Source organism: Caloenas nicobarica, chromosome 11 (genome assembly GCF_036013445.1).
Source record: "Caloenas nicobarica isolate bCalNic1 chromosome 11, bCalNic1.hap1, whole genome shotgun sequence".
Classification (NCBI taxonomy): Eukaryota; Metazoa; Chordata; class Aves; order Columbiformes; family Columbidae; genus Caloenas; species Caloenas nicobarica.
In genome coordinates this window covers 7,182,637-7,195,047 of record NC_088255.1, presented here as the reverse complement: position 1 = coordinate 7,195,047, position 12,411 = coordinate 7,182,637, and the positions used below count along the sequence as shown (strand labels likewise).

Here is a 12,411-nt window from a genome sequence, read left to right as displayed (position 1 = left end):
ACTAACTGGGGTACGGTGTAATAGATGCCTTGTGCAAAGCTGTAGTTTTATCTAAGATATTTGTTGCTGTTGGTCATCCTTCACACTAGGCCAATTTGCATCCACAGTAAGTAGGGAGGGAGGATATAAACAGGCATAAAAATGAAACATTAGGGTAGATGGGCTTCAACGGAACATCCTCATCAGCAAAGCACCTGAGACACAGGCTGTTTTGTCAGACAGTATTTTCTGAGGTTTGCCACAAGACACAAACTGCTTTTAAACATATTAATGTCCTGTGGCCCTGCATGCAAACACACACCCAGTGCTTCAAGAACAGAAGTGAAGCTTGCACTGCTTCACAGTCTGGGATGGAGAAACAGGCATATTTCAACACTGTCCTGGCCTAGCACAGCCAGGCAGCTTCAAACTGCTCCATTTTAGTAGAACCCTTCACCTGTTGATTCCTCCTGCTGAAAGAACCTGAAAGCATAAGCGAAAGATTTGGTTTATTTGAACATGCAAATGCTCCCTCCTTCTCCTAGTAACATAACTTCTTCAGATCAGCTTTTCCAGGCCTTTGCCATTTCCAACTCAGCTGTGCTAGGCTTTGCTGCTTTTCCAGTAGCCTGGCTCTGCCAGCAATAGCCATTTGGGAGCCACTGGCTCCTCAACTTTTTTTAGGCTCCTTTGCACAGTCACAGTATTTTGAGGCCTTCAGGGACTTTTCAGCAACAAGCACCTTCAAATGTTTTCATTGTTTTCTCTCCCATCTTCTGCAGTTTTTGTGCTCCTCAGCAACGAGCTCTGCTGTGCTCGTACCCAAAAACCCAGAAGGGATGGAGCAGCAGCTCGCAGGCTGGCGGGCACTATTCCAAGCGGCCTCTCACAGAGGTGCGTCTCACTGCAAAGCTCACTTTGGTGACTGATACCTAAGCCAGGCTCAGCAGGAGTTGAGGAGCCACACTGCAATGCCCTGCCCTGGCTACCACGTCAGTATTAACACTGCACTTATAAGGGGGTTTTGCTAACAGCCTCCAAAATCACATATTCCTTGTTGTTGCTCCAGGATTCCTTTCCTATACAATTATGGCGTAAAACATTCTTACGCGCTTCCACAGAACTGTGGGAGACTGTGTGCTCAGATAGCAAAAGGGAAAAATAAGCACCTTAGCTACTCACTGTTGTGGGAAAATGGCTTTTGCCTTTCAGCTAACAGTGCCAGATGAATCAGCTTGAAAACACTTTTGCAATGGAGACAGCCAGAGACTGTAACCGCAGCTGGTTTGGGGAAGCAGGTGCTGATGATTCCAAGACCACAGAAGAAGAGCCACACAAAAAATTCTGCTTGGCCATTAAATCACTCTTTGAAATACCAGCCATTTCTGGTCACTTACAAATATTTCCAGGAAATCTGTACATTAGCTCAGAAGTACCATCTGTCTCCATGGCTGATCACAGAATAGCACAAGTTACTGACTACCAACATCCAATGTAACTTCCACACAGTAGAACAATTTTCAGCATTTATTAACTTCCCTAAGGTTGATCATTAGTAACTTCAAGCTTGGAGTTTTTAATAGAACTTCTCCCTTACACATTCTACAGTGGAAGTATTTTAGAGTGCTTGCCAAAGCTCCTGTTTAAATACGAGTGACTTCAGTTTTTACCACATGTAAATTAAAAATGGAATGTTGGTATTACTTAGGTTTTGTATCCTACTTCCTGCCTCCCTTGCCTTATTGTCTTGGTTATTTCATATACTTCTGAGGCAAAGGCTAGTTCTCTTATAATATATGTTTATCATAGTTGAAAATTTAAAGATATTAAAAATAATGTGACAACCCAAAGAAACTACATCCTTTTCCAGACATTAGTATCTCACTACAATCAAAAAGTTCAATAATTATGAAAATAAATTATTTTATTAAATAAACTTGACTGGCAAGCAAAACAGAAGCTATATTCTAACTGGCAGATTAGGAAAAAATACTAGTACAGATTATTCGATGTTGAATTAAACTTGCAATTATGTATGTTTTAAAAGCAAAAAGTAGAGACAAAACAATGCACTGGAATAAGACATTTTGTAATTCTGCAATAACTGGATGTGATATCAGCCACCTCTGAAACCTGGGGATTCGTGAGGGTGGCAAGCCAGGTGCAAAGCGAAGTATGTGGAAGGGTTTTTACAGTGCACTGGGCTAGAGGTGATGCAGGCATCAAGTGAGGGGTTTTCAGGGACCTAAATTGTGTTGTTTAGCACAAAACAGAGCAGGGAGAAAGTGGGAACATCTAGACACTCTGTGTTTACCAGAAGTTAATTAAAAACTGTACAGGGAGATCCCCTGGTCCTGACTAGCAAAGGAATTGCTTGCAAGAACTGGAAGAGATCTGTTACCGGCAGTTCCACATACAGGGGACACAAATATTTGCTTCCCATGCTACTTGATCTCCAGCACTCTGAGGTTCTCAAGCTTTTGTCTCTCAGCCAAGCCACCCACAGCCTGCTCTCACCTTGCGATTCCAGGAAGTCTTGCTTCACTGCCAGATTTGCCCTAAATTCATGCTGTCATTTATTTGGTTTATTTTCCCCCTCGCTTTCTCTGTTGAGCAAAATAAACGCAAAACTTTGCAGACACCTCCAGCTTCCCATGAGCCTTCACCTCACCCTTCCACCTACAACTCCTGTTCCCCAACTGTCCCCCCCAAGCACACACTCATGTTCTGACAGGTTCTGAGTATTACCTCCCCCTCTCTGCGGCCGGGTCTCTAGTTCACTGTATTTCTTGGAACTGCAGCTGCACAAAGAAAGCGCGAGGACAGCGTCTGCCAGCACCCAAACCACAAGCTCCACAGCTGCACAGCTCCAACCAGCAGACAGTGCAGGGTCAGGCAGCTTTCAACACCAAAACACTCGGGAGGAAACAGCAGAGATTCTCGCTGCACAACGGTGGCTACAGAGCTGTGTGCAAGTCCAAAGGCGAAGCAATCGCGTGCTACAGTCCAACAGCAGCGATGTTTCTGCGCTTAAAAGTACAAGGCTATGGAAAACAAGAGGAGGGGAGGAATGAGAACGGCAAGGGCAGAGGTCACAAATTCACACTGCGTTCCCTAAAAGCACCCTTTTTTCATGGCCCACATGCTCTGGGGAAGGCAGGGAAGACGAGATTCCAGGGGTTTGAGCCAGGGTGGCAAGAGGCTCTCACCTCCCAGGCTAGCAATCAGGACAAGGAAAACAAAAGACACATGAAAACCTGGGTAACCTCGCTGCTCTCGCACACTTCCTGGGAATGTTTTACTTATTTGTGTGCTTTCCAGAAACTTCTGTTCTCAGAATCCAGGACTTTCCATAGAGCCTGATCTGATATTAACCAAATCACCCCCACTCCTGTTTGTCCAGTTGGCTGCCAAACAGCACGTGACAGAACACCAGGAAGCCAAGCTGGAAACCTGACTCCATGGCAATGGCCCTAGAAGATCACTGCCACGTGCCCACTTCCCAAAACAAGGCCACCAAGCCAGCCCAGTGCTCAGAGGGCAGGCAGGCTGTGACACACGTGTTCTGGCTCTTCCGCCTGGCATCGCAGTAGGAAAATGTTGCACAAAGCCCATGAAACTCCCCCATATACATATAGAAAGCAAAATACCAGAATAACTCCAGAAGGAGCCACTGATCCTGAAAGAAAAGGGGGCTTTAGGCAGAAGCAATGACAGACAAACAGGTAAAGGCACATCTAATAGGGAAGGGATTTGGCTTCTCTGTCACACAACAGCAGCTCATGATGTGTTGGTATATGCCAAGCAGTTTCATCTGTTGGAGGAAAGGCTGTGACAGCACCTAGAAATGACTTCACCAAAGGGCAGCAACCTTTGCAACCTGTATGTAGCACTGTCCAAGAGAAATCACCATAGCTGTCGTGTCTAAACATAGCCATCCCCCAGAGGGATGAGAAGAGTGGATACATACCTCAGGTCTCCAGCACAAACCTCTATCTAGGGCACATCTCTCCAGAAGAAAGGCATTTTCTTTCTCTGCAGATACTGGTACTGATCACTGACAGATACAGCATCTGGAGAGATGCACTGGTCCAGCTCACTAATCCCTAGCTCTGAAATTCCAGTTACTTGGATGTCTGAAAGAATCCAGGGGTAGGAAATGGACTTTTTTCCTCTGTTCATGTGGGAATCCCCTCAGGTCCCATCCCTCCTATTACAGCCATTCTATAGTTTGTTTTTCTCCAGTTCTAGTCCCAAATCCTGCACTAACTGCTGATGAACTAAGCTACACAGCTGAAACTCACAAAAATAGAGACCCTCTTTCAATCGGAAAAGGGAGATTAAAAAGCTAAAGACTTCACAGGGTTCTTTTAGGGCCAAACATAATAAAGGCATTAACAACACAGATCTGTGAGAACATCTTAGGAAGGTCTATGTAAGTTAACCTGAGGAACAGGTTTGTGCATGACTTAAAATAACAGCTGTTGCTTTCTGCCTTCAGCACAGATTTTAGCTTTATATTTACATTTTTGAGTCTGTTTGGAAAGCACCAACTTTGAAGTAATGCTCTGCACTAGCACAGCCTTTTTCTTCTTGCATAGGAGCCAGGAGAAACTACTGTCATAGTTCATCTTGGCCAGTTAGCCAGGAACAATCCTGTTTCTTCCTCCATTTCCTTTTGAACAAGAAGAAATCTGTCCTGGGAAAACATCCTGTTCTGATTTTAAAGTAGCCAGCAACAGACTCCGGTTAAGCTCTTTCAGTAGTTAATTACACTCTCTGTTAAAGATGTGCACCTTGTCTTCTGGCCTGCATTTACAGTGCTTGTTATACACTTGTCTATGAAACCAAGGAGACCCACATTATCTAATTTCTGCTCTCTGTGCCAGGTAATTAACACCTAAGCTTGTCTTTGATGAGCTAAACAGTCTTTTACAACGAGGCTGATTTTTCCAGCTGTTAATCCACCTACTGGTTCTTCTCCAAACCTGAGTTTCCATTTCTTTCTCAACCAGTCAGTAACATAACTGGACATAATATTTTTGCAGCTATTCTTTGCTACTTGTACTTAGCAATCCCCTGTTGAAACACACAAGGATCACATTAGCCTGCTGGGCAGCCCACTGGAAATGGGTGCTTGTGCTCAGCCAATGTCTGTAAGAGCCCCAGATCTTTCTCCAAGCTCTTATGGCAGGGGAAGCCCCTCAGCCACAAGGCACAGGCTGCATTATTTGTTTCTGCATATATGATCCTATTAAACACTTGTGCTTAGCTCAAAGAGCAATTCAGGTTCCCTTCATAATTCCCATTCCCTAGCCTATGTGCCACACCCCACTTTCAGAAAATATTGTTTTCCTCCAATGTACTGATATTACCTAAAATTATAAAAATAAAATACAAAAATACAAAATCTGATGTGAGGTCACAACAGCAATGCTCCAACTTTAGCACATTTGTTTACAGCTACATTTTGACAGAGAGCAATTAATTTTTGATGTGCTAAATAATGCCCTACTGCATTTACAGAATCATAGGATCATTTTGGTTGGAAGGGATCCTCAGGATCATCGAGTCCAACCATAACCTAACTCTAGCACTAAACCATGTCCCTAAGAACCTTGTCTAAATGCCTTTTAAACCCTTCCAGGGATGGTGACTCCACCACTGCCCTGGGCAGCCTGTTCCAATGCCTGACAACCCTTTCTCGAAGAATTTTTTCCTAATATCCAATCTAAACCTCCCCGGCACAATTTGAGGCCATTTCCTCTTGTCCTATCCCTTGCTACTTGGGAGAAGAGACCAGCACCCTTCATGCTACAACCTCCTTTCAGGTAGTTATAGAGAGCAAGAAGGTCTCCCCTTTATGTTCAATATACCTTATAGGAATCTCTATATATTTCAAGAAAGGACATTAAGCTACATACAACACAGGCCACTATCATCCTTTTCATTTCCCAGACAGGGAAGCCAGTCATGCAGAAAGGAGAAGCAGCCTTCCTTTGAATTGACAACTGGTCAGAGGCAAAACCACAAAAAAACCTCACCCCAGCCTCCTGACTTCTGATCCATGGCTGTAACTCCAGCAGACAGTGTGACCTTTTGAACTTTCCAAAAAGTAACCATCTATGGCAATGAAATTAGGGAAATAAAAGGTGATTCTGCATCAAAAGCTTCCTTTTAGCACTGATTAAACAAAAAATGTGTACACTGCTTTGACATCGAGCACTGCTGAAAGGCCCCACCTTGCAATCTGTATATTTGCATGTACATGTGGGGAAGCAAAAATCCTCCCTTCTCTGTGTGCTTGACCTTCTTGAAAGATTAATGATTATGTTTAGCTATAAGTAAGGTTAAATTTCATGAAAGGTTTCTCTGAGTAAACTTTTGCCTAAAGTGCCTTTGGAAAACAGCCCAACACAATGACTGCCATTCAGTTGACAAATGCAAGTGAACAGCAATGGTTTTGGTGTATTGAGCCTGTTATCATGGGGAAAAAAAAATCTATCATGAGACAGAAGTTAAAAGCTTAGAAATCATAAGTGGAAAAATGACATATTAGACAGTGATAGGAGTAATAACTATGAATCCTACAGAGAACATGAATGGCTTTCTTGTTAAATAAGCAGGCAGCACTGGAAGCAAAGAAAATACTTTTACCACTTACAATACAAAATTAGAAAGATTCCCTGTCAGATGATGCCATGGAGGCTAGATACAGACAAACTCAAAAGAGGATTAAACAAATTAACAGAGGACAGATCCATTAGTGATTATGAAGCAGGATGGCTCCAAATCCAGCTTGGCTAAGAACAGCCCTTAACTGCTGACTGTCAGAAGAATGAGGGACCCTTCCATACCTATATTTTTGCTTGTAATTTTGTTCCCACTATCTGCTATGAGCCCTGATCAGACACAGTATATTGAACTAGACAGACCAATCCAGTCTGGCCCACTAAGTCTTTCTCCTCATTTGTGTATGATCTCCTGCTCTCACAGGAGACTGCAGCCATGACCTTTCTTGCATGACTATGAAGAAAAAATGTTCATCGCGGTACAGAGTTGGAATTTCTTTCCCTAAGATGTCTCCTAGGCTAAACATTCTTCACCCTACAGCATGTTTCTCCCCCTGCCCTTTACAGGACAATGCATTGTTCTCATGGCATAGCCACCACAACCAAGGCAAGACAGAAAAAAAATTATGATGAATCTGAGACCACGATGGGTCAAGCAGGTGTCACCAGGGGACTCCTGGGTGGCCTGAGGGTCAGAGGGGGTGATAGGACTGTGAAAATCCTCCAAGTAGAACTGGAGCTCTCCTTCCAGCAGCTTTCCTCCAGCAAAAGCGAAAACTCTGTGCCTGAGAACCTGACTCTACCCACACAGTAGTTGCAAGGGATAAAAGGAGACTATTCTAGTTTCCACTGAACAAATAAGCCATCATTTGCTTTAAAACACAGCATCTCAGAGAGGAAGGGATCAGAAAACGCCAGAAATCCAATAATAATTGAAAGGAAATAGAACGACCAGGAACTCTGAGAGCCTAGGCCTGGAGTGCCCTCTAGGGGTAAAAGACAGGAGAGCCTCATACCCAAGCCACTTTCAAGAAGTCCTGGACAGAACTAAGCCTGTCTTTAATGAAATCATGGTGAGGCTTCATTTAGCCTATATTTGCTTGTACGAACAAAGGAATTATGTATCCACAGTTGGCTGAGTTCTCCTTCTCTTCTTACTATTTCTTTTTCTGATCCACAAGGCTGCTGTGGTGGTAACACAGCCTGAGTTTTAGAAGGTCATACTTTGGGAAAAGGACTTTCTTCTCCATTAATACAGTGACTGAGCAGTGTTGAGAAAGGGATTCCTTGACATTACAACAAAAATTGCATAACAAAGATGATTCATGAGACAGAGCACACCCCTAAACTTTGACCCAAGCACCTCCCCAGTGCAGCAGCCTGGCTCTGATGGCCACACGAGGAAAGTGGGCAGGATGCTGCATCCCGCAAGCCCTTGTGGACACACTCGATGTGTGTGGCAGCAAGTCCAAAGCTTCACTCACAGAGGGCTAGGTAACTGGAAAAAGGTGAGACTGAAGCCTGCTCAACACAACTCTCCTCCAATGCAACGTCTGTGCTCACAGAGGTATCTGTCAGCCCTGCATGCAAAGAAATTATGACTGAATGCAATCAGCTTTGTTATCCCACTCTCTGAGCTTAAACAGGACTTGCTAGTTTCCTCATTTTGGCTGCCTGTCCCTTCCCCACCCCAATTCCCATAAAACAGAAGAACAAAGCCACATGTGCTGAAAGAAATACTCCCAGAGGGAGCAAATGGGAGTCTCAGCTACCAGAGAGAGCAAAATAGACTACAAAGGGGCAAGTTTTACACAGGGCAAAATTGAAGCAGACAACTGAGCTTCTCTCTTTGCATGCGACTCTTTGTCTCCAAGACTGAAACAATGCTGGTGGTTTATGTCTTGCTGTGTTTTGCTTTCATGCCATTACCAATGCGTCTGGGTGCAAAATTCAGAGCCCTTCTGTTGTAATCACAGAACAAAAAGCGCGTGATAGAGACAGCTCCTCAACAAGCAGGAGCATTTGCAGAAGCTACATAAATATAACTAGGAAGCAAATTTTGGAGCTGCTTGTGTATCTGCACTAACAAGTCAATTTCGGGAGTTACATTTACCCAGCGAAGGACAAGACATGCCATATGGTGCATGTGTGCAGTCCCAGATAAGCAACTTGAACCTGGAGTATCAATGTTGATAATGAACTCCTTCCTAAAGAACAAGGACTATTTACATTTATTATTTGGTGAAAAGTTTCAGCACTACTGGTTTTAAGAACGCTGCAGACAAATCCTAAACAGAAAGAGAGCAACAGATGCAACTAACTTCAACATTTTTGAGAGGAGATATTTCTGCTGTAGTTTTAAAGCCCGTTGAAGTCTGCAAAAATTATTTTGATGAAGCAAAATACAGGCAAACTCCAGCTGCACAACACACTACACAAAGCTCTCAGTCAGAGACAACCAACCTTTCCTTCCTAGCAGAAGGAAAGGATCTGGACATGAACTCACTTTGTGCAACAGGTTACGCACAGTACACGGTTCCTGGAAGCAGCACATGCTTAAAGCAGTGTCCTGCCAGGTGCTGCTGAACAGCTGGATCTTGTCCCCATGTTCTTCCTGTCCAAGTAACCTCCACAGCACCAGATGACAAGAAAACCCTCAGTTGCCAACACAGCTCCATTCCTGAGCTATCATAATAAATTCCTGGCCTTTCATAATAAATGTGCCAAAAATGTGCCTTCATTGTAAGTATTGTGAGACGTCAAATAAAGTTTTCCCACAGAGACAAGGTTTGCAGTATTTATGCTACTTTTTTGCACCAGGGCAGTCTAAGTGGTTTCAAATACAGTGAGTTACACAGCACTGCATTTTGGTTTGGGCTAGGAAAGATGCTTTTACCAAAATCATGCCTGTAGGCACAATTAACAACATTCTCAGGCATTAGCCAGCCTATCTTCCACTGCACAGAGCAGACCCTTGTTTGAAGCCTGGCACTGCATGGAGAGAACTGGAGCACAGCACCAGAGGAAGTCTTGCAGAACATGTAACGTCTCCCTGGTTTTAACGCTCACATTGCATCCATGAGTTAATGGGCAGTCAGAGGTTGGAAATATTCTCTTGAATCAAGCAGAGCAGAAATACTGTTGATGGTAACAAAGCTAAACATTGCTGGGCTGCAGCTGGCAAAACTATTTCTTAGAGCCCTAACTCCAAATTCAATCACCACAGAGTGATCAAGCTCAGACACAACAGAGAGCTCACACCTTCTCTGGAAGACAAGTGTCACCACTATGATTCAGGGCCCAGGAGGCCTCTCAGTGAGATGCTGCTGATGCCCCACACCAAATCAAGACTGTGGTTCTGAATATTCTTCTACAAGCTGAGATGAGAGGATGTTTAAGTGGTAGTTGTGCTGTTTCCCACTACATTGTCTGGAATCCTTTCATGTACTTCGGTAGCACCCTCTTCTTCAAAGGCCACAATGGAAGCACAGGCTGTCTTTTTGCCTTCTAACCTTTTATGTAATAAAAGGTATCAGACAAAGGATTCTGTAGACTGCATCCTCTCTTTAGTGAGCTGCTGCTTTCTTCATACATTCCCAATGCTATCCCTTTCCCAGAAAAAGCAGAGGTGATCTTCCAAGGCCTATTCAGTCCTTGGTATCTCTTCTGACATTGTCAGTAAGGGATATTCTGTCTGAACGATCCTTTCCACTTTTTACAGCATGGGCCCCTGCTTATAGAGACTTCAGCAGACAGCCACCAGCATGTTACAACAGTCAAAAAGCAGCAGGCAAACAGCTGAAGAAATTATTATTAGACTAAAACAGCTTTAAGCTTCTGGGACTCCTAGGTGGAAAGCATCTCCAAAAGAAAACAAACCAACCAACCAACCTCTCAAAACCTAAACCTCCTGAGGACTATTAAACAGAAAGTCTTCCTTGCTAGGATGTCCATGAGCTGAAAGCCAGGCTACTATCAGGGAAAGTGTCCCCACGGAGTTCTTAGACTTTTCCCTATAATAAGGAACACGCGTGAAAATGGAGTTTTAACTTGATCACGTACGGCTGTCCTTTACATTCTTACGACTAACATTCATGTTTAATTCCAGCCCAGATCAGAACTTACCATTCAGTTTGCAGTGTGTGTTTTGCTGCTGTTCAGGAAACAACCATTCAGGTTCCATTGTTTATCCAGAAACTACTGTGGAGCCATCAGACAGGTGGTAGGTGCCATTTCCTACCAGCCTGTGCTCTTTTACTCTGCACACAAACAATCAAGCTCTCTGAAGTCCATTACCATTTTCCAGTAGTAGCTTTCTACTACTGCAGGATTTTGTTAACAACCTTGGGACAACTTTGAGATTCTTGTCCGTGTATCACAGTACAAAGCCACCAGGCTGGGATATCACAGTACAGGTTTTGAACTTCTAGGAGTTATTACTACAGCAGAAACAAGGAAAGAAAGCCAAGCCCTTCCATCAATGGAGATGGATCTCTGTGTAATCAAGTGATACGCTAGCTTGATACGCACAGATTCAAGCCCTCCCCACCACGTTCCCCACATTCATACCTCTGTTTCAGGCCGAGGAATGAACACTGGAGGTCTCATCTTCAGAGTCAGGTCCTGAAAGTCCCACTCACCAAGCACATACTGCACCGGCATTCTGTGGCAGGCAAAAGTAAGTGTGAACACTTCAGGTCTACACTTCGTAACAGACAAGAGCTCTCAATAAGATGCTTACCTCATTGCTAACCACATAACCCCTCTGGGGGTGGGCATCTAAACACCCCTACAGCTCTTAACTGCATATGCAATGTGCCTGTGCACTCTAGGGGAGCTGTAGGAGCTCCATTCCACAAAAGAGTTTGCTATCAAGCACTGGACCCATGGAACTACAAGCCAGTCAGCCTCACCTCAATACCAGGAAAAGTGACGGAATCGATAGTCCTGGAGATGGCTTCCAAACATATGAAGTACAGGAAGGTGACTGGGAGTAGTCAGCATGGATTTACAAAGGGGAAATCACTCCTGATCAACCTGATAGTCACCCATGACACAATAACTAGGTCAACGCATGAGGAGAGAGTAATCAATACTGTTTATCTAGACTTTCCTAAGGGTTTTCATTCTGTCTCCCGTAACATCCTCACATACAAACGGATGAAATATGAACTAGATAATTGACATGGACCAAAAACTGACTGAATTGGCAGGCTTGGAGGGCTGTGGCAGGAAGTCCCTGAAGGCCGATCACTAGTGGAGCACCCCTGGGACCAATATAGCACAACGTCTTCATGAGTGATCTGGGTGAAGGGACAGAGAGCACCCTTGGCATGTCTAATGATGACAGAAAATTGGGAGGAGTGTGACTAACAGACCAGATGGGTTTGCTGCCTTTCAGAGGGACCTCAGGAGGCTGGAGAACTGGGCTGACAGGAACATCATGAAATTTGGCAAGGATAATAGGAAGTCCTATAAACTGAGGAGGATTAACCCCATGCACCAGTACAGCCTGGGGGCCACCCAGTTGAACAGCTGCCTTGCAGAAAAGGCCCTGGGGACTGTGTGGACAAATGGACCATGAGCCATCAATGTGTCCTTGCAGCAAAGGTGGCCAATGGCTCCCTGGGCTGCCAGGGGATTGAGGGAGGGGATCCTTCCCCTCTCTTCAACACTGGTAGGAAACATCTGGAGTGCCAGGCTTCCAGTACAGGAGAGGCATGGACATACTGGAGTAAGTAAAATAAATGGCCATTAACATGATTAAAGGGTTGGAGCATCTGACATAGGAGAGACAGAGCTGAGACAGTTTAGCCCTGAGAAAGGAAGGCTGAGGCTGGGGGTGGCAGAGGAGGGAAAT

General features: G+C 44.3%; 1 protein-coding gene across 1 annotated transcript in view; it reads right to left on the bottom strand.

The window, feature by feature from the left end:
* Positions 1–12,411, bottom strand: part of HEMK1 (HemK methyltransferase family member 1) — a 31,251-nt gene that overhangs the window by 14,091 nt on the left and 4,749 nt on the right. The window contains exon 4 of the mRNA XM_065642523.1: positions 11,121–11,214. Coding sequence (XP_065498595.1) covers positions 11,121–11,214 — 94 coding nt within the window. The remainder of the gene's footprint in view (positions 1–11,120; positions 11,215–12,411) is intronic.